Source organism: Zingiber officinale, chromosome 1B (genome assembly GCF_018446385.1).
Source record: "Zingiber officinale cultivar Zhangliang chromosome 1B, Zo_v1.1, whole genome shotgun sequence".
In the NCBI taxonomy this organism is placed as follows: domain Eukaryota; kingdom Viridiplantae; phylum Streptophyta; class Magnoliopsida; order Zingiberales; family Zingiberaceae; genus Zingiber; species Zingiber officinale.
The window spans coordinates 43,826,906-43,854,585 of record NC_055986.1 but is presented as its reverse complement, the minus strand read 5'-3'; the positions used below and the strand labels follow the sequence as shown (position 1 = coordinate 43,854,585).

General features: G+C 36.6%; 4 protein-coding genes across 6 annotated transcripts; 2 read left to right on the top strand and 2 right to left on the bottom strand.

Annotated features, from left to right (window-relative positions):
• The first annotated feature begins 2,687 nt into the window (after window positions 1–2,687).
• Window positions 2,688–5,544, top strand: LOC122056025 (autophagy-related protein 8C-like). Of its 3 annotated transcripts, none has more exons than XM_042617764.1 (6): window positions 2,688–2,805; window positions 2,912–2,976; window positions 3,788–3,843; window positions 3,913–3,965; window positions 5,050–5,168; window positions 5,250–5,544. In XM_042617764.1, the coding sequence occupies exons 1-6, from the start codon at window positions 2,711–2,713 to the stop codon at window positions 5,342–5,344; spliced, it is 483 nt and encodes a 160-aa protein (XP_042473698.1). In that variant the 5' UTR covers window positions 2,688–2,710; the 3' UTR covers window positions 5,345–5,544. The 3 variants fall into 3 exon arrangements, with proteins under 3 accessions (XP_042473698.1, XP_042473717.1, XP_042473707.1); XM_042617783.1 differs by having other exon boundaries at window positions 5,064–5,168; window positions 5,250–5,278; XM_042617773.1 differs by having other exon boundaries at window positions 2,729–2,805; window positions 2,927–2,976.
• Window positions 5,545–6,593: 1,049 nt separating this feature from the next.
• Window positions 6,594–7,347, bottom strand: LOC122056016 (ferredoxin C 1, chloroplastic-like). The gene has a single exon (XM_042617754.1). The coding sequence runs from the start codon at window positions 7,287–7,289 to the stop codon at window positions 6,819–6,821; it is 471 nt and encodes a 156-aa protein (XP_042473688.1). The 5' UTR covers window positions 7,290–7,347; the 3' UTR covers window positions 6,594–6,818.
• Window positions 7,348–10,425: 3,078 nt separating this feature from the next.
• Window positions 10,426–11,474, top strand: LOC122056008 (non-specific lipid transfer protein GPI-anchored 5-like). The gene is made up of 3 exons (XM_042617742.1): window positions 10,426–10,799; window positions 10,982–11,101; window positions 11,201–11,474. The coding sequence occupies exons 1-3, from the start codon at window positions 10,475–10,477 to the stop codon at window positions 11,338–11,340; spliced, it is 585 nt and encodes a 194-aa protein (XP_042473676.1). The 5' UTR covers window positions 10,426–10,474; the 3' UTR covers window positions 11,341–11,474.
• A 117-nt stretch (window positions 11,475–11,591) lies between these two features.
• On the bottom strand, window positions 11,592–12,845 carry LOC122056000 (leucine-rich repeat extensin-like protein 6). Its single transcript, XM_042617729.1, has one exon. It carries the CDS (start codon window positions 12,814–12,816, stop codon window positions 11,707–11,709), a length of 1,110 nt encoding a protein of 369 aa, XP_042473663.1. The 5' UTR covers window positions 12,817–12,845; the 3' UTR covers window positions 11,592–11,706.
• Window positions 12,846–27,680: the final 14,835 nt, after the last annotated feature.

The following is a 27,680-nucleotide window of genomic DNA, read 5'->3' as shown; positions in this document are numbered from 1 at the left end:
AAGTAAAATATTAAATAAAATTAGAAGTAAAGTCCGTATTTTTTAATTTATGAAGTCTAAAATAGTATTTACTATATTAAATTTTGTACCGAAGTTAATTGTAATATATTACTTCATAATTTCTGATTACCGAAGTAAACAGTGACGAAATCTAATACATATTTTCACATAGTGTCATTGAAATTATTCTCTCATATTTTTCTTATTTTTCTTAGAATCAATAATATTAGAAACAAACTACTAGAAACAAACTACTACTCTGGATTCTCGTTCAATGTAGATAATCATAGAATCAGTTAAAAATACTTCTTTATTCCATTATTATTGTAACAATAGGAAAAGTTAAAATAAAATGATCAATCTACCAATTAAATACATATATTACATTCAGTATATAAGTAAGCGATATAGTTATAATTCTCAAATATCATAACAAATGAATTATTTCTCCAAAATTCACTAAAATAAAATTTTTAGGCCAAAAATTTAAACTTAAAAATTCATAAACATCATCTCCAAATATCATCGCAATTCAAATAATCACAATTAAATATTCAACATAATTTTAGAGTTATCGTATTTTAACTCAAAGTCGCACAATTTCACAACTTACAATAACAAACCAATTAATAAACAATATTAGCTCGATACATGAGTTGAAAATCAAACTAAATTAAATGGATAAATTTTTTACTCAAGGCAGCCCACAATCGAACAATACAAGTTAGAATCAAGCTTCAAAACTCTCAAAATCACATCTAAATTGAGTAAGCAAAATTTTTAATAATCGTCTGTCGAAAAAACTCAAACCAAGGATCTAGAATCAAGTTACAAACTCCTCAAAAAATGAAGCAAAATAAATTTAGGTCATAATAAAGTGGTCATGCGGTGGTTTTACTAAAATTATTGTCGAAAACTAGAAGGGAGGTGATGGTCATGATTGAGTTTGGTCAGGAATTTTCCTAGGGTTCGAATGCATACATTCTATAATCCAAACTCTAGGAAATCACTGACAAAATGATTAAAATCGAAGAAGATTGACTTGTACATGACCTGCACGAATTAAGATTTGTTTTTCACCATTTCTCACTAAATATTTTAATTTAAATTTTTTCCAATAGTTTCGTTTGGTAGTAATCGGTTGGAAATTGGAAGGGGGAGAGAATTAATGGAAATAATCTATATAAGTTATGGGAGTTGGATAAAAAATTTATCAAATGAGATACAAAAAGATGGAGCTAGAGCCCACCTTAGCCTATGGGTGGCTCCACCCTTTTTTTTTTTACAAAGGAGTCCGTTAGTATAAAATTAATTTATATATATTCATGTATTATATTAAGAAAAATTTACTTTGTTATTATCAAAGATAAAAAAAATAATTTTTTTTAATTAAAGTTTCTTTTAATTTATTAAAAATTCAATTTCTTCAAATGAAAATAATATAAAATAAAAAATTCTTTTTGTTATAAACTATTAAAAATAAAAATAAAAATAAAAATAAAAATAGTTCATTAACGTTTTTTCTAATTATTAAAAATGAATTTCTTAAAATGAAAAATAATATAAATAGGACAAAAATTTATTTGTTTTTAAAGATAAATTAAAATAAATACATTTTAAAATATTCTATTAATTATTTAAATTAGAAATTGCTTAGATGAAAATAATATAAAGGAAAAAAATTATCCTTGTTTATCAATGTTAAAAATAAAAGTAAAAAAAATATATATATATACTTGAGGGGTTGGTTTTGAATTTTGATGTATACAATAGTTTCAGGAGAGTACAACTTGTACTCGCACCGGTGGACAATTGCTAGTTAATGTGATATGAGGAAGAGAGGACAAGGGAACTCAGGTCTCGTGAGGAATGAGCAAGAGGCAACAAGGTGAGATGACGGGAGAAAAGAAAGACTCAAGCCTACGGTGAGAGCAACGGGAGGAGGGCTCAAGTTAACGATGAGAAATTGTAGACACTTGACTGTGAGAGTGACACTTGACTCTGAGAGCGATAGGAGGGGATCGAGGTAAGCATCGACGATGGAAGCAAGGGGAGGGGATCGCGGTAGGCGTTAACAACGGGAGTGATAGAGGGGATTGAGTAGGTCTCCAAAGTTATAGGCGTGGATCCAGACAAAAAAAAAAATGTTCAAAGAAAGGAGTTGGATCTTATCTTCCTTCTCACTGTCTCTCGAACTGCAATATACTGGTGGAATTTTTCTCGAGCAAGAGGGTGCTCAAGCACACCCTCCCTCCCCCTAGATCCGTCACTGCATAGACGTAGATGAGAAACTGAATTACAAATTTGGGAAGGAGTCGCGAGTGACAAGTGGTTTCAAAGTAGCGAATTCGATAATTAAAAATTTAGGATTAGTTAATTTAGAGATTTATTAATCTATTTTTCAAAATAAAATTTTAAAATAATTGAAGTGAATTTGTTCAACTGGTTTATTCAATTTAATTAAAGTTTTGTTCCCTTTACAATTAAAACATTATTAAAAGTTTTTAATTATTTAAATATAAAATTTTCCAACTGAAAATAATATAAGGAAGAAATAGCGTTTAAAATATTCTTTTAATTATCTAAATCTGAATTTATAAAATAATATAAAGTTAAAGAAGTTCTAAATGTAAAAAGTAGTTTTTCAAAAGTTTCTTATAATTATTTAAATTTTAATTTATCCGAATGGGAATAATATTAAAAAAAAATTATGGACCGTTTCGTGCTTCAAGATCCATTTCTTCGTTTCCCCCAAATCCCTGCCCGAGCTTTTATAGACTCTTCATCTCCTTCTCGTTGCGCCTGGTACGTAATCTTTGCTCTTGTTGTCTTGTCTCTCTCGCCATTTTGGCTGCACGGACGATCGTCTATTTTGATTTCTTTTCTCACGGAGATTGTCGTGGCAACGCAGTTTTTTTTATTGCAGGAGAAAGAGATCGATGGCGACGAGTAAATTCAAGCTGGATCATCCTCTTGGTTTGTGACTTTTGCCTCCTTTTTTTTTTCTATGCCGTGGTTGATGCCCTTTATTTTCTTCTTTCTTAAAAGGAGGCTACTTGATGGAAATTTTATTTGTTCAACTTCTTTCTGACTGGGTTAGGGTTTTAATGCTGATATATTACAATACTCTCTTGTAGATGGCCTTAACATTTTCTCTCCTGTATAGTTAGTTATGTTTTTTCTTCTACATTTATTAGGGCACATTGCAGAAGGCATTTTTGCATTAGAATACTCGTCTCCTGTATTATTTATTTAGCAAACACAGAACACATTTGTTTCTAGGGTTATTATAGAACTGAAATATCATTCTAGCTGTATGGATTCTTTCGATAAATTTAAATCAGTTTACATTTCATCTATTACTTTTGGAAGGCGGAAAAGGCAGAAGGAAACCAAATGAAACATTACTTAATTTGATGAAAAATGATTTGATTGAATTGAATATTTATGAATGCTGGATCAATGGAGGAATACGTTTTTCGTAATCCCAGGTGAGACAAACGGAGCTTGATGATGAGATGTGATTATCATTGTTCAAAAAATATATATGTCGCATGTTCATCCTGAAACCATTAGAGGAAGAGAACTTTTAGATGGTCTAGCACACATCCAATCTAAACAAACTTGACAAATGTGATTAAGTGGGGTTTAGCTAGCTATTAATTCTCTAGTTGCATATGCATTATAAAGCATCTAGTATGATTTTATATGTAGTGCTTAAATTCGACACTATGGCTTTCTAGTTGGTTTCATTTTTGTTCCACTATGAAAAAAAACTGCATTGTAGAATGGAGGAAAGGTGAGGCTGCTCAAATCAGTGAGAAGTTTCCGGATATGATTCCTGTAAGTGATAACATCTGGTTTCGCAAAAAATTTACTCTATGATACGACGTTTCATTTTTCTTTATGTAGGTGATTGTGGAGAAGGCTCAAAGAAGTGACGTTCCAGACATTACCAAGAGGAAGTTAGTCTTTTTTTCTTTTTCTCAACAAACTTTATCGAATCTTATTTAGCTATCTGTTGACTTTGTAGGCTGTTCACAAAAATATCAGGCTAATGCTATAAATCTTCGCCATTCTGATCATGAACTGTTTTGAGATTATAAAGAAGTACTCATCCAATATTTTGACATTTTACTCTACCTATATACTATTTCTTAGGGTGGAATATTTTTTCACTCATTTAAGAAAATGATGCTTAATAAGCTGTTGAATGATTCTTCATCCAAACAAATCCAACATGGTATTAGAATATTAGTTTGAATCCAAGCAATGCCCAGTTATTAAGCTTGATCAATGTTTGGCTGGGTGAATTTAGTCTCTTTTTTTTTTTCATTCATTTGTGAGGGGGAGTGTTAAGATCATAAGGTATAGATTGAGTTGTTCCTATAAATTTTGGCAGTTAGAAAACAATGATGCAAAAGGTTAATAGAGAAAATATGAAGAAACTAAACATGTAAGTTTGAGGTTATTAGAAAGATACACCTATGTTTTAAAGAAAAATTACTATCTGGGGAATTAGCTGTAGCAGCTCCAATTGATCATAAAAATGCTCCTATATTCAAATTGGCTAATAAAATATATAGTTGGACAAGTTGAATTAAGGCAGAGGGAGACCAAATAGTTAGTCAATGTAAATAATAATAATAATTTAAATAATCTTAACTTCATAAAGTTTCATATAGCTGATACTAAAATGTTAGGACTAACATGGTTTGTCAAAAGGATGATGATGATGTGCAGTAACCACTAGGCGCAGTAATTTGTTGCCCTTTATTTGCAAGAGCTATAGAATTCTTCCATACAGATTCTTAACAAGTTTGTTTTCCATGGTTTTTCTATTAGTCTTTAGTTTTTAATCAATTTTCCCTGCTGAAGATGCTCTTTTAGTTTTCTCTACTATATATCACACTACTTTGCTGCCAGAATAAGAGTTGTTGAATCTGGATTAGTTTAATACTTGATAACTTTGTCAAGATTGATTTATCAGGTTCACTTCGACTGATGAACTATTCCTAGATATTGTTTTGGCCGTATAACTTAACGCAGGTACCTTGCTCCAGCCGACCTCACTGTGGGACAATTTGTTCACGCGATTCGCAAGAGGATCAAGCTTACCGCTGAGAAGGCCATCTTTGTCTTCATTGACAATACACTACCATCCACAGGTAAGATATTATTGCTGAAGTTTCATTTTTATGTTTGAACATGTTTTCTCATCATGAAGAGTGATTTTATTTTTCTTGTAGCTGCGACGCTGTCTGTGATTTACAAGGAACACAAGGATGAGGATGGTTTCCTATATATGACTTACAGCGGGGAGAACACTTTCGGCTCCGACTAATCATCCAGAATATCATCTGTGAATAATATCCGATTTGCTTTACAGTCTCCTCTTTCCTCCATCACTTTGCAGTGAGCTTCTGTTTTCATTTACATGGATTTTGTTCATTATTTTAAAAAAAAAAATGGCTAAAAGACTCTTTTAAACCCTCCTTATTCTACATTGTTAATGCCATTTGAATTATTCTCTTTGCTTGTTTACACAACTAGAACTGGAGATGACCACGTATCATCCCTTCAGTCGATCAACTAGAACTTAGTATTTGCTTTGATGATAAAATTTATATACATGTTTGTCTTCGCTACAATTTTGTTTGAGTCTGCTGGGCTCATCGACCCTGTTTTCCCTCCAAAACATTATCAACAATTTACCAAACAACATACTCAAGGTTTGATATTTACCAAACTAGGTACTCCATTGTTATATTTACTAAAGCCATTGAAATAGCCCTCCTCTTGGATGTGATGTAGTGGTAAAACATTCATAAGAACAATAAGAGGAGCAAGGTTTGAATCCTAAATAGGACAAATATTTTGAAGGTTTACTTTTGAGTATGCATAAACTTTAATATTTAATCTATAGGAGAATAGGGGAGAAGTAATCTACTTTTAGTGAAATTGGACTAGATTATCAACAAAAAGAAAAAAGATTGAAATATATTCTTCCTTATTTGCCTTTCTTGACGAGTAAAATGTCTACACAATTTTGATCATAAAAAGTCATCCATTAAGGTGCCTTTGAGCAAAGTGTTTTGATCAAAATGCTATGATGGATAAAACTAATCAATTTGACCAATCTAAAATCATGATGGATTTCTTAAAGCATTTTAAATTCAATGGAAGATTTAAAAGTACTTGTGAAGTCTTAAGCATTGTCCATGAACAAAACAAACATGACAATAATTAACATATAAATGCCTAAGGAAATAATCTTATAAGAGCATATGCAGTGGGAGGTTTATAGCATATAATTTATGCTATAAATTTCTCAATATAAATCCCTCTCCCACTATTTAGGTAGGGTTTATAGATTTTTTTATAAATCTATATTAAAATCTTGGGACCGAGTTTATAAAAAAAAATAACAGAGAGAGAGGATAAAGAGAGAATTTTTTAAAAAATGAAATTTTTAAAAGAGAAAGATTTTATGATAACATAGAGTGATTTTTAAAAGAAATAAGATTTTTAATTTTTGATTTGACAAATGATGTGGCAGAGCATAAAACTCTTTAAGAGGTTTACAGATGCCGTAAGTATAATTATTTTAACTTACACCAATGGCTGAACAACTTAAGACATTCTTATGTTCATTAGTCAAGAACAATGAGAAGGTCCCAAACCAAAGAAAGCAGATCATGAACAACCAACCATAAAGCTCTATCAAAAAGACTAAAGATGCAATTTATATATATATATTTCTACTGATTTAATTGCCCTCATCGGCGAAATCAACGACTCGAGTACTAGGGCTTACGTCAATCGTTGGCGGTGGCGAGCTGGAGGGAGAGCAATTCCTCCTCGGGGATGGTGCTGATGTGGCAGTCGGAGCGCGGGTAGGAGGCGCAGAGGAGGGCGTATCCCTTCTCGATGACGTCGTCGCTGAGCATACCGTCGCTCTGGTCCACGGTGCCGCTCACCAGCCGGGCAGGGCAGGTCATGCAAACCCCCAATTTGCAGTCGTGTGGCACCGCCAGCCCCTCCTCCAGCACCCGCCCCAGGATCGTCTCGTCCTCCTCCACCTCCACCGTCCGCGCCTCCCCCTCGTGTTCGATCGTTACCTTGTACGCCTTCGCCATCATCGATGCCCGCCCCCGCCGTCGGACAAATGGTGGGGGGCAGTGGACTCGGGCGGCAGAGGAAGGGAGCCCTCGGGGGAAAATGGAAGTGGTGTAGAGGGGAGTGGAGGCGGCCGATGCGGCGGAGAAGTGGAGAAGCGCCGTCGCCATTGTTGAGAAGCGGCTTCGTCGGAGCGGATAAGGTGAGAAAACGGTGATCGCTTTATCTTTATTTATTTAGATATTTTCCGGCTTAGTTAAATATGTATTAACTAACATTATAGATAAAATTTCACTTTACACCTTATACTATGCGTTTTCAGAACACCACTCATTAATAGAATAAATACAATTATTATCCTACTAAATGAGTCCGGGTATATGGAATTTTCTATATCATCGGTTCATTCTATATTATATTATTATTTATATTTAAATAAATTTATTTTATTTATTATTATTAATTAAGTTTTTTTATTTTTCTCTTCCTCTACCCATTTGTTATCGTTTACATTTCATAATTGAAATATTTATTAATCATTTAACATATTTTTACCGGCTTAAAAGTGTCGGCTTGAATTAATAGCTACAGCTCTGGTTTTTTTAAAAATATTTTTATTTAGTCCATCTTTATATATTCACGTATCTACTTAAACATTCTTATCTTTATAATTTATCTCTTATTCATGTGTTCGAGTCATAATCCAATATTAAACTCCGCATAACATAGCAACTTTAATTACAGTTTTATAAAACTTATCTTTAAGTTTTAGATCTACTTTGTGATCACAATGAATATCTAACATTCTTTGCCATTGTAGGAACTTTCGAGCCGAAAAAATCACTTTTTGCGTTACGAAAAAACCTCGAACTTCTTGTCACGGATCCATGCAAAGATAAAAATTTACATATACATAGTTTTCTCCTAGATCTACACTAGATCTACATGGTAGAGATTATACCTTTGTAGCGAAGCCCTTCGCTTATCCCGCTCGTCCAAAAGTTGCCGGGTCTCGTAGAGTGTCAAGTGAACACTCATCTACAAGTATCCACACGGATAAAAGGTGGAGATAAACCACTTAGAGTGTGCTAGCACTCACAAGGGGTTTCGGCAATGGAGGAGAGGGAGAGAAGAAGAAGAAGAAAGGAAGAAGATGATGTCTTGAATGAGCACACAAAATGCATTCATACACACATAATGTGGCCGACCACTTTTAGAGGCTTTTAAACCTCTATGTAATACCAAGAGTCATGACTCTTGGTCTTCCTCATGAGGTGGCACACACTTGATGTAGCCTTGATGATGTGGACCATCATCATTGGCCGGTCCCATGCCAAGTCACAATGAGGTGACATTTGGTCAAATCAAACTTGACCCTTCATCTTTCCTCTCAAGTCAAGTCAAACTTGACCTCTTATCTCCCATGGTTGATCAAATCCAACCTTTGATTTAAGTCAACTTAATTTAATGAATCTCTATTCATTTATTTAAATTGACTCAATGAATCATAATCTAAATTAGACTCATTGTACACATGAATCAAATTGAGTCCAACTCAATTAGTCTAATTTGGATTACTCTTAATTCAATTTGGTTCATCACATGAACCTAATCCTCTTAGTCCCTCATATGAACTTATTCTCCAACTAATTGCCCTTTGTGTGTGACCCTATAGGTTCTTGTAACGTTGGCAATACTCCTAAACCCATTTAGAAATATAAATAATGAGTGGTACCTAGCAACACATCATTACTATCCAAGTTACAAGAATGTTGAGATCCAACATCACTTTTGTGACTACTAATTGTGACTCTCACAATATATGATAATGTCCTTCTATCCTTGATATCTAGATTGATTAAATTGAGGTATAGACCGTGTCATCCTCTAATCAATCTATGTCTTGAACTCCAAGTAGACTCACTCTAATCAAATAAGCTCAATATCTTATATTGACTCATTTGGGCATGACCATGCACTTAGTGGTCTCACTCTATCAAGAATCATGATGTCACTCCCGTCATATAAGAGAGATATATCCCTTCTACATCACTCACATCCCTCTGCATAATTTGTTACATACCCAGCAATCGCCTTTATAGTTCATCCAGTTACGGGTGACGTTTGACGAAGCCAAAGTATGCAACTCCTTATGTAGGGAACTATGATGACTTCAGGTCCAAGGACTAATAGTTATACTAATAGTCACATGAGAAAGTATATGACACTCATATAACAATCCATGATACTTTCTCATGGCGGGTCATTCAGTATACATTCTCTAATGCATACCCATGTGTCAACATGATATCTCTATATCCATGACTTATGAGATCAAGTTATCGAGTTGACCTACATGCTAGTTTCATCGTATTAACATTGTCCTTGAATGTTAATACTTGACTAGGAATGATTAAGAGTAGTGTTCTCTATATCATCTCACTATCAATTCAACCAATCGATTGATATAGATAAGAACCTTCTACTCAAGGGCGCTATTATACTTAGTTATTTGACACAAATACAAATAAGTATAATAACCATAAAAAAAAATACCTTTATAAGTATATAGGAATATGATACAACAAGTCCATACAACAATCATCATATGATTGACTCTAGGGTTCTAACTAATAGTCATTTCAACTATCTTATATGTATTTGGAAGACACATTTTAAAAAATAATTATAAATTCTTAAAATTCTTAGTCATAAATGATTTATGATTCTCTGTCTAAATAATTATCTCATCTAATATTATTAAACTTAAATTTTATATATTTTATTTTTATTCTATTAAATAAAAAAGGAATTATGATAAAATTTAAAATAATAATTTAAATGGTTTCATTGGCCCACTTTAAATTTTTTATGCAAATAGATAGATATGGTTACTTAGTAAAGTAGGTGTCTACGTCTTAGTTATAACTTTGGTTAAAATGGTAAATGTCAACTAATTAAATTACCTTGAAGGTGATAAATCTTGAAGCTTTAGTTAATTACGTTTATAAATAAAGTTCAGGAATTTTTTTTTTTCTTAATTTTTTAATTCAAATATTTAAATAGTATAGTAATTTATAAATTTTGTTAATCTTAAATTATGAGCTCATTTACACCCTTAAATATAATTATTGAGAACTACTTTATATATTAAATTTTATCTGGTAAAGTTGGACAACCACACTGGCTATTATATTGTCTACTTAACAAGCTGAACACTACGTGTTAGGCCATCTAACCACGGTCTAATCCCTCTCCAAATCTCCTTTATAAACCCTTCCAAACTCTACACAATCTCTCAATTAACCGTTAGCCGCTAATTAACTCCACTAATTGCACCATAAATATATCGACGATGGCGGTGTCGAAGAGCATTAAGTTGTTGCTTGGATTGGGCCTTATGGTGGGCTTTGTATTGGACCGGGCGTCGGCCCAATCGGGATGCACGTCGGTGATCATCAGCATGGCGCCGTGCCTGGGATACGTCACCGGCAACGCGTCCACGCCCTCCTCCTCCTGCTGCTCGCAGCTCTCCTCGGTGCTGCAGTCGCGGCCGGAGTGCCTCTGCTCGATGCTCAATGGCGGCGCAGCCTCTTTGGGGATTACCGTCAACCAAACCCGCGCCCTTGCCATTCCCGCCGCCTGCAACGTCCAAACTCCACCGGTTTCCGCCTGCGACGGTATCAGCATTGTTATCTCTTTCACTCCCAGTATTTTACCTTATTGTCAAATGCACCCTTTGGTGTTTACAATTTGTCGCCTTATGCCCAATTTACTATGGAGCTATCTTAGAGGGAGTATTTTAAAAAAGAAGCAAAAGCAGAGGGTGTTATTGAAAATATTTTTTAACTTGCGGTTGCAGCGGTGAACGGCGGCGCACCTTCAGCAGCACCGGCAAGTTCGCCATCGGCCGAGACGGAAAGCCCCTCACCGGCGAATCCTTCCTCCGCCGCCACTACCACTCCATCCATCTCCAGCGCAGGTGTTTAATTAACGCGACCAGTTAATTGAATTAATTACACAATATTGATTAGTTAAATAATCGTTATTTAGGAGACTTAAATTTTAATTATGCAAGCAGAGGGTGGATCGAAGACGACGCCGGCGACTGGTGCCACTGCGGCGACCTCCGCCGGTGGTTCTTCCGACGGGTTCATCAACAATTTGCTGATTTCTTCTTCTGCAGCAGTTGGGTTCATGTTCTTGTTCGCCACCTTCTGATTGAATCCACAGCTAGAGAGTTTAATAGATGGAGTGAGGGTCTTGGAGTGTTCTGAAATAATATTTGCGTGGGTTTGTATTTCGGCATTTTGTATTAGATTTGATTATCTGGTATTTGTGTTTATTTTATGAAATGATCTCAACTGATAATACTTAAATTTAAGGGTTCCAAGTGAAAATATTCCGAATAAAATTAAATAATAAAGAAGAATTCTATTTTATTAAAATAGGAAGTTTTTTAAAAAATAAAAATAAAATTTTTACTTTTTTAAGTAAGGAAAATTATGATTTTCTCCCATAAAATAATACAACATAAACGGTCTATATTATTATTGGTAGCGGCTGCGGCCGAGGAGCAATCGATGTTTACTGCCACGGGTGCGGAGGCGGTTGCGACGCGATGCATCCGTCGTGGCAGAATCTTGGCTTCGACAGAAAGGTCGCGCACTCCATCGGCGGTCGCTGGTCGCGTCGGGACGGTATGCAATTCTTTCGATCGTCGTGGCTTCGAATCCTCAAGCAGTGCGGCGGCTCGCCGGTGAAGAAATTGTAGGCGTAGGTAAAGTTCTTCAACCTTGGAAGGTTGCAGATCCCGCTAGGGATCGCTCCGGAGAGTTTGTTGTGCGCCACGTCGAGTTGCTCGAGCTCCGCCATCGCCGCGATCGTTGCTGGAAGCGGCCCGATCAGGTGGTTGTAGCTTAAATCCAGCACCCGGAGGCGCCTCAGCCGCCCGATCTCCGGAGGGACGCACGCTCTGATCCCGGCGTTGAGGATTACCAGCTCCCTCAGCGTGTCGGCCATGTCGCCGAGCCCGGCGGGGAGGCACCCGGAGATCTGGTTGTTGGCGAGCACGATCACCGAAGCAGGCGAGTGGCCGAAGTTGTCCGGGATCGAGAAGGTGAAGTGGTTGTTGTTGAGGAACAGGGCGTCGAGTTTCCGATCGAAGAGGCAGGGCGGCACGTCGCCACAGAAGCGGTTGAATCGGAGGTCGAGGAAGCGGAGGGACGGAAGATCAAGGACGACCATCGGGAATCCGCCGTCGAAGCGATTGTTGCTGAGGTCGAGTTCGAAGAGGCGGTGGAGCGATCCGAGGGAGAGGGGGAGGGCGCCGTGGAAGCGGTTGGAGTTGAGGTGGAGGAGGGCGAGGTCGGATAGGAGGCCGATCTCATCGGGGAGGGTACCTTCGAGGTCGCGGTGGTTGAGGTCGACGCCGGCGACGGTTAGGGCAGCGTGGTGGGGATCATCGTCGGGCGCGGCGGCGCAGAAGACGCCGGTGTAGTTGCAGACGTTTGGGCCGCCCCAATTGGAAGTAAGCCCATTAGGGTCGGAAGTGATGGCCCGCTTAAGGGCCTGCAGGGCTGTGAAGGCCTTGGCGATCCGGAAATTCAGAAATTGGGAGTGGGAAACAGGGGGGAGTGAGATGAAGAAGACTAGGAAAAGAAAAAAGTAGGATCTTAGGAGATTGGTGATCGTCATGCTCCTTAATCCAAATAATAATGTGATCATGGAGGGATGGGTTTTAAGTTTGGTTGTATTTATAGTGTGGGAGGAGATGCATTAATTGCCGATCGAGTTTGAGTTTGTTTGATATTCATGAGGTTGGAGAATGGTTTGTTGCTTGCCTCTAGTGATTTGGTAGATAGTTACATCACAGAGTTGCTAGTTTTCATAGGAAATAATACATAGGCAAGCTATTGTTGAAATACCATACCATATTGGCAAAATTTGAAAGTAGAATTAGTGCATTCATTTGGAGTTAGCATTTACTTGTTAAATATATTTGTGGGCAAGTTGTGAATGTTTTCATTTGATTTTTGGTGAAAAAGAGCAGTATAGTGTTGAAAATTGTAGTTGCAACTTGTATCCCTAAGAAACTAAGAATTAGATAGTAGGAAGTTGCTGGCTGACTCTGTTTTTGCTACACCAAACTCAGGATTTGGAGTTTACACATGAGAGTAGGTAATTTGATTGAAAGGGCGACATTGACATTCTCATCAATGAACATGAGAAATTTTAGATTATATATATATATATATATTTGATGTTCTTTAAAAATAAATATATATTTTTTGATGTGTTTTTTTAATGTACTGGTAATGTTGGATGTGTTGAGATTATTGTTTGATTTACTATGTAAAAATAAAAAGAGTTGAAACTAATGTTAGATTTTTTTATGCATTTTGTTCTAGTTGTTTATTTGTTTGCAAAAATGAAAGATTAGAATTGGCAATTATTTAGCAACTTGAAATGAGTTATTTATGTAAAAATAATGTTAGTCATTTTGAGGTTATATTGAGAAGCAAAAGGTTGAAACATAAATTAGATATTATAATTTTGCTACAGCGTTGTATTTTTATTAACTAGTGATAGGTTTATTGCTTTGTATCAACTCAGTTAATACATCAAATCTGTATTGGGAAAAGATAACCAAAGAGATTTTCTAAGGAACACAACCTTCGATCAATATTGTGTGGAAAAATATCAATGGAGATGGATGAATCCACAATCTCATCGAGTTGTATTGTTGAATTGTTTCTAAGACAAATAGTTTTTGCTAGATGATAATTTGCGTGTAAAATGTTCTCAGTGATATATTTTTTAAAATGAAGATAATAAATAATAAATTATCAACAAATAAATATAGTAATTAATATAAATACATGATATAATAATACTTTCTTTTAAGACACATATATGTTAATTCTCAAAAAAAAAAAATAATGATAAGAACTAGGGGTGTCAATTCGGGTGGGTCGGGTCGGGTTGGGTCGGGTTGGATTTTTTTTTATTTTTTTTAACCCAACCCGAACCCGACCCGAACCCGACTTCAACCCAAAACACCTAAACCCGAACCCGAACCCGACCAACCCGATCAACCCGAACCCGACCCATATAACCCGAAAATCCGATTCAAAACGACTTTTTTGGGATATTTTCCCTATAATTCTTCACTTTTATCTCAATACTCCATCATTATCATACAAACATGATATTAATATACATAAAAACATCTAAATTTTTAAAATAAAATTTGATTTAACCCCAAAAAACCCCACAAAACCCTATATTTAAGTCAACCCGGGTCAACCCGAACCCGACCCGACCCAACCCGAAAATATTTAACCCTCCAACCCTCCAACCCGAACCCGACCCGAACCCGAAAATGCCCAACCCGAACCTGATTTTTTTCGGGTCGACTCGGGTTGGGTCGTCGGGTCGGGTTCATTTTTGACACCCCTAATAAGAACTACGTCTTAATTTACTACAATAAAAAATTATTAAGATAAAGTTATAATTTAAAATAACTTATGCAAAATAGAAGTAACCCATAGATTTTCAAATTTTTCACGTCTTCATTCGTAACTTATTCTCTACCAATAAAATCGCAAAAATGATAAAAATAATACTTTAATCATTATATATAATATAATTAGGAAGATAAAAAATGGATATAAATTATTATTTACCCATTTATTTATTATGTTTATTCATTTTAAATTGTACTCAACGTTTTTTTTTGTCATAATTTTAAATTCATCAATAATAATTGATTTAATATTAAAAGTTTGAGCAATCCCTTTTTCAATGTAGATTAGTAATGAACTAGTTAAAAATTTATCTTCCATTTTATTCAACAATCCCATCTTGAAAATCTTCATAGATAAAAATGCATGATTTATGATTGCAATAGAAACGATAAGAGTCAAAATAAGTCTAATCATTTAATCCATAAGATATTAATTCTCTTTTTTTCTCATCAATAATTGACATAATTCTAAAAGTGTTTGGTATATTTTGAAAATATTAATTGTGCTATATGGGGATCTCAAAAAGTTTTCATTGATACTTTATATACAATTTTTCTTAACTTGTAAAATTATTAGGATAAATTTTTTTAATAAGTTTGCAAATGTAATTGATATTGAATGATTTGTGTCTATTTTTTGTTAGTGTTGGAAGTACCATATAATCGAATTTGATTTTGATATTGGCAAAAACACTACAAGAACAATGTTATTTAGCGATGACATAATTCATCGCTAACAGTAAATAGCAACGATAAATATTCATTGTTAACATCGTCGGTATAAGCTTATCATAAATTATATTTAGTGACAAAAATCAATATTTCGTTGCTAAGATTAATGACATAATTTAAAATGTCACTAAAATTATCATAATCATCGTTAAAATATACCAAGGTTTGCGCCGAATGTAGCATTATTCGTCGCTAACTAAGATAGTATTAGCGACAAATACCCATATTTCATCTCTAATAGGCATTAATTTTTGTAGTGAAATTGTCAAATTCGTCATGGAAACAAGATGTTAGCGACGAATTTTTTGTACTTCGCCGCTAACCTTTTTTAAAAAACACTGACAATTGTGATAATTTTTGTGTGATTAGCAACGAAACATGTGTAAATCATCACTAAACCCTTTGTTTAGCAACGATTTCCTCCTAATTCATCGCTAACCTTATTTTTTTTAAAAAATAATTTTATTTATTTATATTCATATCTTATATACAAATTTACAAATTCACAGACTCGTAAACAAATTCACAAACAACTCCTACTTCAACATCATCAAGTTTACAACATTCACAATTCTAACATTTACAAGCAACTCATACAACTTTAACCGCAAGTAACACAATAAATTATAAGTAACACAACTCTAACAACAATTAACAAGTTTACAACTCTAATAATAAATAACACAAAAAATAAAGTTCACAACATCAAGTTCATATCCAAATTCAGAACTTTAGCAAAAGTTCATAACATCAAATTCTAAGATCGAGAAGGAGGAGGTGAAGCTAAAGATAAATCATGGATCAAGAATTATATTGCTCCAGATGCAAATCGATTAAAAATTTATTCAAACATATTTTATCTTGATTTCATTAATGCAAACTCATCTTGGATGCTTACTAATTAAATTTGGGTGTTTGCTAACTCTTCTTTTGTGTCTTTTAGTCATTGCTAGGTGGATTCAAGTTTTTCCCGCAATGTTGCATTAGTTGAGCTAGATGGATGTGACTAATTTTAGCCCACTTCCAAGTCCTATAATGTATCTAGAACGAATACCAAAGACTTGATGTAGCTTAACAATAAAAATATCAAGTTATGAAAATTCAATTCAAGGATCAAAGATAATCATAATGAGAGGTGTAAGTACATGAATCTTACTAAAAGTAGTGACAAAATCTAGTTATATCGGATTATATGATATTTTTCTTCACAAGTAAATGACACTTGTGCATATAGTTATGCATGCATGCAAAAAAAAAAAAGGAAAATTGAATATGAGGCTTCTAAAAAAGGTAGATCCGCTATCTTAGCGGTCCCCCTAATGTCGGCCTCACGGATTGTTAGTTAGAACCCTAGAGCCAATCATATGATGATTGTTGTATGAACTCATTGTATCATATTCCTATGTATATAAAGGCATTTATTTTGGTTATTATACTTACTTGTATTGGTGCCAAATAAATAAGTATAATAGCGTCCTTGAGTAGAAGGTTCTTATCTATATCAATCGATTGGTTGAATCGATAGTGAGATGATATAGAGAACACTACTCTTAATCATTCCTAGTCAAGTATTAACATTCAGGGACAATGTTAATGCGACGAGACTAGCATGTAGGTCAACTCGATGACTTGATCTCACAAGTCATGGATATAGAGATATCAAGTTGACACATGGGTATGCATTGGAGAATGTATACTGAATGACCCGCCATGAGAAAGTATCATGGATCGTTATATGAGTGTCATATACTTTCTCATGTGGCTATTAGTATGACTATTAGTCCTTGAACCTGAAGTCATCATGGTTCCCTACATAAGGAGTTGTATACTTTGGCTTCGTCAAACGCCACCCGTAACTGGGTGGATTATAAAGACGATTACTGGGTATGTAACAAATTATGCGGAGGGATGTGAGTGATGTAGATGAGATCTATCCCTCCTATATAACGGGAGTGACATCGTTATTCTTGATAGAGTAAGACCACTACGTGCATGACCATGCCCAAATGAGTCAATATGAGATATTGAGCTTATTTGATTATAGTGAGTCTACTTGGAGTTCAAGATTTAGATTGATGACACCGTCTATGCCTTAAATTGATCAATCAACATGTCAATGATAGAAGGACATTGTCATATATTGTGAAGAGTCACAATTAGTAGTCACTAGGTGATGTTGGATCTCAACATTCTTGTAACTTGGGTAGTAATGATGTGTTGCTAGATATCGCTCATTACTTATGCTTCTAAATGGGTTTAGGAACATTGCCAACGTTACAAGAACCTATAGGGTCACACACAAAGCGCAATTAGATGGAGATTAGGTTCATATGATGAACCAAGAGGATTAGGTTCATGTGATGAACCAAATTGGATTAAGAGTAATCCTAATTAAGCTAATTGAGTTGGACTCAATTTGGTTCATGTGTTAAATGAGTCTAATTAGATTTGGATTCATTGAGTCAATTTAATTCAATGAATATAGATTCATTAAATTAAATTGGTTTGAATCAAATGGTTAGATTTGATCAACCATGGAAGAGAAGAGGTCAAGTTTGACTTGACTTAAGAAGGGAAGATGAAAGGTCAAGTTTGACTTGACCAATGCCACCTTATTTGTGAGTTGACATAGAGTGGGCCAATGATGATGTTCCACATCATCAAGGATAGTACATATGTGTGCCACCTCATGAGGGAGATCAAGAGTTGTGACTCTTGGTATTCCATAGAGTTTAAAAACCCCTCTTGAAGTGGCCGACCACTTTAAGTGGTGTTGAATGTTTTTGTGTGCTCATTCACTCCTTCTTCTTCCTCCTCTCATCTTCTTCTCTCCCTCTCCTCCACCTTGGCCGAAACCTTCAAGAGTGCTAACACATTCTAAGGTTTCTTCTCCATTTTTTTTGCTCGTGTGGATACACATAGAGGGGTGTTCACTTGACACCCTTGAGATCCGACAAATTTTGGACGAGCGGGATAAGCGAAGGGCTTCGCATCAAAGGTATAACTTCTCTACCATGTAGATCTAGTGTAGATCTAGGATTAGAAAACATGTACACGAAAATTTTAATCTTCGCAGAAACTTACAGAAAATACATAATTTAGAATTATGTATGATATTGTGATGGTCATGGCCCAAAGAACCCAATTTGATTGGAAATATGTGTTGTAATTCATAATATGGTCTGCGTATCATTTTTGTGTGCTTGTGCGTGTTGTATATGATCGCGATCTGTGCGTCGTGCCTTCCTTTATTTTATATTCCTGTTGTAAATAGTTTAGACTCGAATGTAACTTGAGTTTCAAATTTGTAATGTATAAAATTAGAGCGGTGGAAGGACGTCCACTCGAGGAGGAGTTACGAGGAGGGTGGGAGCAACACGTGGCGGTCAAAGGGAGGAGCTTGGAGAAGCTGTTGACCTTAGGTTGACTGTTCGATCTTCTCATTGGCTTGAGAAGATCGTAGTAGGGTCATGACTAATCACAATTTAATTAATTGCTTGTGTGTGTATATGATGCATGCTAGAGTAGAGTAATTAATTAGTACTTTAACGATTAAGATTATATCTAAATCGAGTATATGATGCACCACGATTAGATTAGATTTAAATCGCGTATATGATACATATCAATGATTAGATTAGATCTTAATCGCGTCAACTCAAAATGCCTACCATGCTGTGATACCCATCACTACCTCGATCACATGTTGTTGTTGAATCTCCCAAAGCAGAGCAACGCATATTATCTTGGTAGGGTGCGGAGGGATAATCTTGGTCCCACCTATCAACGCCTGGGTGAGTACAAACTCAATCAGATTGAGTAAAACTAGTTAAACTCAATTGGATTAGGTTTAACTATAGACATTTTTCAATGGTTGATAGATAGGTCAAAATCACATTTATATTAACTCTTGGGCGATTTAACCAAAGCTAACTCAAGTTTTAATATACATACGGATCTTGATCCTATAAACAAGAGTTGCATAGAGATGTAATTGGTAATTGGTTACCTACCGATCATACTAAGTCTTGGGCGATTTAGCCAAAGCTAAATCAGGTCTTAGTATGATGTAGATTTTGTCCCGCAAGAATTATAGCTAGTTGGTTAGAATCTAGTAGGTGTGGTTTGACCACATCTATGACTTGATTTTACAAAAGTTCTATAATTCAGTGGGAGCATCATTTAGTTAAAGGCCTAATTAAATGATTAGTGGAATATGATTATTTATTTTCTGCATTTTCTGTTGTAGATTGCCATGTCGTCAAACACGAACACCTTCTCCCTGCGTTCTGTCCTTGATAAGGACAAGCCCAATGGAGCTAACTTCCTGGACTGGTACAGGAACTTGAGAATTGTTCTCACACAGGAACGAAAACTGTACGTCCTATAGTAGCCCATTCCTGAGGCATCTCCTGCCACTGCCACGCGAGCTGATCGTGATGCTTATAAGAAGCATCAAGATGACGCATTAGATGTGTCCTGTCTCATGCTTGCGACCATGAACTCTGAGCTTCAGAAGCAACACGAGTTGATGGGAGCTTATGATATGGTTAAACATCTTCGTCAACTATATCAAAGACAAGCTAGGCACGAGAGATTCGAGATCTTTAAGGCACTGTTTCAGTGCAAGATGCAAGATGAGACTCCCGTAGGTCCATATGTACTCAAGATGTTTGAGTACATAGAAAACCTACAAAGGTTGGGATTCCCCCTTGGCCAAGAGCTGACCACTGATTTGGTCTTGCAATCCTTGCTAGAGAGCTACAGTCAATTCGTCATGAACTACAACATGAATGAAATTGACAAGCCACTGCCTGAGCTTCTGAGTATGTTGAGAACTGCTGAGATCAACCTTAAAAAGGTTAAGCCCAACTCCATTTTGATGGTGCAAAAGGGCAAAGGCAAGGGCAAGCCTAAAGGTAAGGGAAAGTCCCAAGCCAAGGGCAAAGGCAAGACACTTAAACCTAAAGAAGGGGTCGCTAAGGATGCTACCTGCTTCCACTGCGGTCAGGCTGGACACTGGAAGAGGAACTGCAAAGTCTACCTGGAAGATCTTAAGAAGAAGAGAAGTGAGACTTCTACTTCAGGTATATATGTTATAGAAGTTAATCTCTCTATTTCTTCATCATGGATATTAGATACCGGATGTGCTTCTCACATTTGTACTAATGTGCAGACGTTGAGAAATAACAGGGCATTGACGAAGGGCGAGGTGGACCTACGAGTAGGCAATGGAGCACGGGTTGCTGCTGTTGCTGTAGGGACTTAGTATCTATCTTTGCCCTCTGGGCTTGTACTAGAACTGTATGAATATTGTTATGTATCTGCTCTTACTAAGAACATAATTTTAGTTTCTTGTTTGGACAAGAAAGGTTTTTCATTTATAATAAAGAACAAATATTGTTCAGTTTATTTAAATGATATGTTCTATTGTAGTGCACATCTGATTAACGGACTATATATTCTAGACTTTGAGAACCCCATCTATAACATAAATACCAAAAGGTTCAAATTAAATGAAATGAACCAAACCTATCTCTGACACTGTCGCTTAGGTTATATAAATGACAAACGCTTATCCCAGCTCCATAAAGATGGTTTGCTGAACTCATTTGATTTTGAATCATATGAGACATGCGAGTCATGCCTACTAGGCAAGATGACCAAGACTCCCTTTAGTGGACACAGCGAGAGAGCGACTGACTTGTTAGGACTTATACATAGTGATGTATGTGGCCCTTTCAATGTCGCTGCCAGAGGTGGTTATAGGTACTTCATTACATTTACTGATGACTTCAGTATATATGGTTATGTGTATCTGATGACACATAAGTCAGAATCCTTTGAAAAGTTCAAAGCATTCAAGAATGAAGTACAAATTCAGCTTGGCAAGAGTATTAAGATATTTCGATCAGATCGAGGTGGAGAATACCTTAGCCATGAGTTTCATGACTATCTAGCTGAGTGTGAGATTCTATCTCAACTCACTCCTCCTGGAACACCACAATGGAATGATGTATCCGAAAGGAGGAATCGTACCCTATTAGATATGGTAAAGGTCTATGATGTATCACACGGATCTTCCTACATCTCTTTGGGGCTATACTCTGGACACAGCAGCCTTCATACTCAACCGTGTTCCATCCAAGGCTGTGATAACGACACCATATAGGATATGAACTAGGAGAGACGCCCAGATGTCTTTTATGAGGATTTGGGGTTGTGAGGCTTACGTTCGACGTCAAGTCTCAGACAAATTGGGACCCAAATCCGATAAGTGCTATTTTATAGGATATTCCAAGGAAACGAAGGGATATTACTTCTACATTCCCAGTTAACACAAAGTAGTTGTGGCTAAGACTGAGGTTTTTCTAGAAAGGAACTTTGTTTCTAGAAAAACTATTGAGAGTACGTTAAATCTTGAAGAAGTTCAAGATATGGACCATAGTACTGAAGCCTTGATGGAAGTTGAACTGGAACCACAAAGTATTGTGGATGATGAGATTGTTCCACAAGGAGTTGAAGGACAACAACCAGTTCAAGTAGACATACCTCTTCGCAGGTCTGATAGGGTACGTCGTCAGCCTGAGAGATACTCATTTCTCTTGTCTGGCCATGATGACGCTATGCTCATTGAGAATGAGTCCACCTCTTATCAGGAAGCTGTGATGAGACAAGATTATAAGAAATGGCTAGAGGTCATGAGATCCGAAATGGAATCCATGTACACCAACCAAGTATGGACTTTGGTTGATCCACTTGAAGGGGTAAAACCCATTGGGTGTAAGTGGGTCTTTAAGAGAAAGACTGACATGGATGGACTTATATATAAGGGTCGTCTGGTAGCTAAAGGTTACAAGCAAATTCATGGTATTGACTATGATGAAACTTTTTCTCCAGTAGCGATGTTTAAGTCCATTCGGATCATGCTTGCTATTGCAGCATATTACGATTATGAGATATGGCAGATGGATGTCAAAATCGCGTTTCTGAATGGAAACCTCATCGAGGATGTGTACATGACACAACCTGAGGATTTTGTAGATTCACAGCATACTGGCAAAGTATGCAAGCTGCATAAGTCCATTTATGAATTAAAGCAAGCTTCTCAGAGCTGGAATATTTGATTCGATGATGTGATCAAACAGTTTGGTTTCATCAAGAATGAAGATGAACCCTGTGTCTATAAGAAGGTTGTAGGGAACACAGTTGTCTTCCTTATATTGTATGTGGATGACATACTACTGATTGGGAACGGCATCCCTTTGCTGTAGTCTGTAAAGACTTGGCTAGGGAATTGTTTCTCAATGAAGGACTTAGGTGAAGTAACTTGTATTCTTGGCATACAGATCTATAGAGATAGATCTAAGAGATTGCTTGGCATAAGTCAGAGTACATATATTGACAAGGTATTACTACGGTTTGTCATGCAGAACTCCAAGAAGGGATTTCTGCCGATGTCACATGGTGTGAGTCTTTCGAAGACTCAAAGTCCCTCTTCTAGAGAGGAAAGAGACCACATGAATACGATCCCTTATGTCTCAGTCATAGGATCTATCATGTACGACATGCTATGTACTCGTCCTAATGTCTCGTATGCTTTGAGCATGACGAGCAGATACCAGTCAGATCCAGGTGAAAGTCACTGGATAGCGGTCAAGAATATTCTTAAGTACTTGAGAAGGACTAAAGAATATTTCTTGATATATGGAGGTGATGACGAGCTAGCTGTAAAGGGTTACAGTGATGCTAGCTTCCAAACTGACCAGGATGATTATCGATCGCAGTCTGAGTTCGTGTTTTGCATAAATGGTGGTGTTGTGGGCTGGAAGAGTTCGAAGCAGGACACAATTACTAATTCTACAACAGAGGCCGAGTATATTGCTGCATCAAAAGCAACAAAGGAGACAGTTTGGATCCGTAAGTTCATTACTGAGCTTGGGGTGGTTCCTAGCATAGCCAATCTAATAGAGCTCTATTGTGACAACAATGAAGCAATTGCACAGGCTAAGGAACCTCGCTCACACTAGTGGACCAAACACATACTACGGCGCTTCCATCTCATTCGAGAGATCATCGATAGAGGAGATGTGAAGATTTACAGAGTACCCACAGAGGCTAACATTGCTGATCCCTTGACCAAGGCTTTGGCACAGAGAAAGCATGATGGTCACACTAGGTCATTGGGCCTTAGAGCCTACAGTGATTGACACTAGTGCTAGTGAGAGATTGTTAGTTAGAGCCCTAGAGCCAATCATATGATGATTGTTGTATGAACTCATTGTATCATATTTCTATGTATATAAAGGCATTTGTTTTGGTTATTATACTTACTTGTATTGGTGCCAAATAACTAAGTATAATAGCTTCCTTGAGTAGAAGGTTCTTATCTATATCAATCAATTGGTTGAATCGATAGTGAGATGATATAGAGAACACTACTCTTAATCATTCCTAGTCAAGTATTAACATTCAGGGACAATGTTAATGCGACGAGACTAGCATGTAGGTCAACTCGATGACTTGATCTCACAAGTCATGGATATGGAGATATCAAGTTGATACATGGGTATGCATTGGAGAATGTATACTGAATGACCCGCCATGAGAAAGTATCATGGATCGTTATATGAGTGTCATATACTTTCTCATGTGGCTATTAGTATGACTACTAGTCCTTGGACCTGAAGTCACCATGGTTCCCTATATAAGGAGTTGCATACTTTGGCTTCGTCAAACGTCACCCGTAACTGGGTGGACTATAAAGGCGATTACTGGGTATGTAACAAATTATACGAAGGGATGTGAGTGATGTAGATGAGATCTATGTTGGAGGATCTTGCGGCCGGCTAGAAGGGGGGTTGAATGGACGGCGCCCCCAATTACTCGCTTCCTACGTATTCGTTAGTGCGCAAGCGGAAATACAAATACTAATTACGAATATAAAAGCTAAAGACAAAGAAAATAACAAGCAAACCAATGCACGTTGATGTAACGTGGTTCGGAGATGATGCTCCTACTCCACGACTGTTCGTAAGGTGGACGATCCCGATCCTTCGGTGGATTAGCCCTCGGCAAACTCCGGCTACTCAAGAAGCTCCTTGTGGATGGAGAAACCTTACCACAAACACACCAAGACCTATTGGATTCCACAAACACTTGAGAGCTTTGGTGACTACTAATTAGGCTTTAACTAAGTCTAATTTCGTCAGCTTGGCCGGCCATCCCAAGCTCCTTCTTATAGAGCTTGGAAGAAATCAGCAAGCTGATTTGCCCGTTACCAGTCGACTGGTCATGGACCAGTCGACTGGTGCCAACCCAACGGCTATCTCAACGGCTCTCTGCTACAGTGCATTAGTTGACTGGTCTATGCATTAGTCGACTGCTACAGTGCCGCTGCAGTAACTGCTACAGTACTGTTATAGTGCCGCTACAGTAAACCCCTAAAACTAGGATTTTACTCCGAGTACAATCTCTCATGCACTCGTACCCTCACCCTTACGACTCATTTGATACTTCCTTTGCATCTTTGACCTCTTGCCTTCAAACCTACTTCCTTTGGCTCTCATCCCTCGGATGCATTCAAGCTCGCGGCTCGTCCTCAATGCCATCCTTCGCGTATGCCTCGAAGTCGCTTCCCTCGGCCCTTGTCCTTGCTGCCTTGTCCACGGTCCCTCGGATGCTCCATCCTTCACCGGACCCGAAGCCGTCAACCTGAGTCTCATGTGTATCTTGCAGTCCTGCACAACTCAAGTACACATATCAAATAACAGGGTGAACCTAACTTAAACCCTTTGCCCAAACACCAAAAACACATGGTCCCACGAACCATTGGGATTGCTCCAACAATCTATCCCTCCTATATAACGAGAGTGACATCGTTATTCTTGATAGAGTGAGACCACTAAGTGCATGACCATGTCCAAATGAGTTAATATGAGATATTGAGCTTATTTGATTATAGTGAGTCTACTTGGAGTTCAAGATTTAGATTGATCAGAGGATGACATCGTCTATGCCTCAAATTGATCAATCTAGATGTCAAGGATAGAAGGACATTGTCATATATTGTGAAGAGTCATAATTAGTAGTCACAATGTGATGTTGGATCTCAACATTCTTGTAACTTGGGTAGTAATGATGTGTTGCTAGATGCTGCTCATTACTTATACTTCTAAATAGGTTTATGAACATTGCCAACGTTACAAGAACCTATAGGGTCACACACAAAGCACAATTAGATGGAGATTAGGTTCATATGATGAACCAAGAGGATTAGGTTCATGTGATGAACCAAATTGGATTAAGAGTAATCCTAATTAAGCTAATTGAGTTGGACTCAATTCGATTCATGTGTCAAATGAGTCTAATGTAAACTTGGATCCATTGAGTCAATTTAATTCAATGAATAGAGATTCATTAAATTAAATTGACTTAAATCAAATGTTAGATTTGATCAACCATGGGAGAGAAGAGGTCAAGTTTGACTTGACTTGAGAAGGGAAGATGAAAGGTCAAATTTGACTTGACCAATGCCACCTCATTTGTGAGTTGGCATAGAGTGGGCCAATGATGATGTTCCACATCATCAAGGATAGTATATGCGTGTGCCACCTCATGAGGGAGATCAAGAGTTGTGACTCTTGGTATTCCATGGAGTTTAAAAACCCCTCTTGAAGTGGCTGGCCACTTTAAGTGGTGTTGAATGTTTTTATGTGCTCATTCACTCCTTCTTCCTCCTCTCATCTTCTTCTCTCCCTCTCCTCCACCTTGGCTGAAACCTTCAAGAGTGCTAGCACACTCTAAGGTTTCTTCTCCATTTTTTTTGCTCGTGTGGATACACATAGAGGGGTGTTCACTTGACACCCTTGAGATCCAGCAAATTTTGGACGAGCGGGATAACCGAAGGGCTTCGCATCAAAGGTATAACTTCTCTACCATGTAGATCTAGTGTAGATCTAGGATTAAAAAACATGTACACGAAAATTCTAATTTTCGCACGGATCCGGTGGCATGGAACTTCGGGGTTTCCGCAACGCAAAAAATGATTTTTGCGGCCCGAAAGTCCCAACACGAATATGGAGGGAGGTTCATGCAGGTACACAGGCCATAAGCGCATGGTGGGGTAAACCTCAGGTCGTCAATTCCTGAGAATCAACCCCTGACCATTATGTTAGATATATCATGCACCCACTGTCTGCGCTACACCCTTGGGACTGAATATGAGACTTTTAAATTTTAGGATGATGTTGACTATACTAAATACTTCATATGAGGTGTCTGTTATTATAGAACTTAAACAATACAAAATAGTAGAACAAACATATTGGCCTAGAGTTTCAATACCTAGGTCTTGAAAACAATACATGTTTTGAAGATAATAAAACATATGATATGATAATATCTTGAGTGTGTGGATAAAATTTAACTTATTTGAGTATCTCATATGACCAAGATGGAACAACCAAATACAAGCAAACATAAGATGAAGAAACATTCAAAAGAATGTGATGGAACAATTCAACACAGAAGCATTAAGAATATAAATTGCAAGTATCAATTAAATTATGCCAAACATGACAAGCATATAACAGAACAAGTATCACAATATGATCACAAATTGTATCCATAATTTGGACTGCATCGATATTATTTTCCGAAATCTCACTATATTATCATCTAAAATTATCATCTAAGGATTAAAATAATCCTAAAACCATATCTAAATATTAAAATATTCCTAAAATTATCGTCTAGCAACCTGTTTGGGAGGAGGTGAGGGAAGGGGAGAGAAGGGTAAATAAGGGGAATGAAAATTTGAAACCCTGTTTAGTAGGAAGTGAGCTATGAAAAGGAAATGTTAAGAAGGATAAGCTTTAACTTTCCTTATCCATAAATTAAAAGAATTTCTTACATCCTAATTTGGGATGTAAGGAAGATTAAGAGAACTAAAAAAAAATATTGTTCTAATTTTATTCTTGTTTTATCATGTTAATTTCAAAATTCATTGTTTTAGCTATTAAATCTTAGTTAGTAGATTTTGAAAATTTTAACTTTATTAGCCTTGTGAGAATTCTGATATAGAGTATTTTAAAATATGTTTTAAGATGTTTTAAACAATCAATTTGAAACTTATTCCAACTTTTAAAAACTACTTTAAAAGATATCTTTGAAAATGCTTTGGAAAAGTTTCTTTCTTGCCAAACTTATTTTTCACTTTTAAGCTTCTTAAAAATGTGTTTTCAAAACTATTTTGAACATATTTTAACAATTTTGAATGTATTTTAACATATGTTGAAAA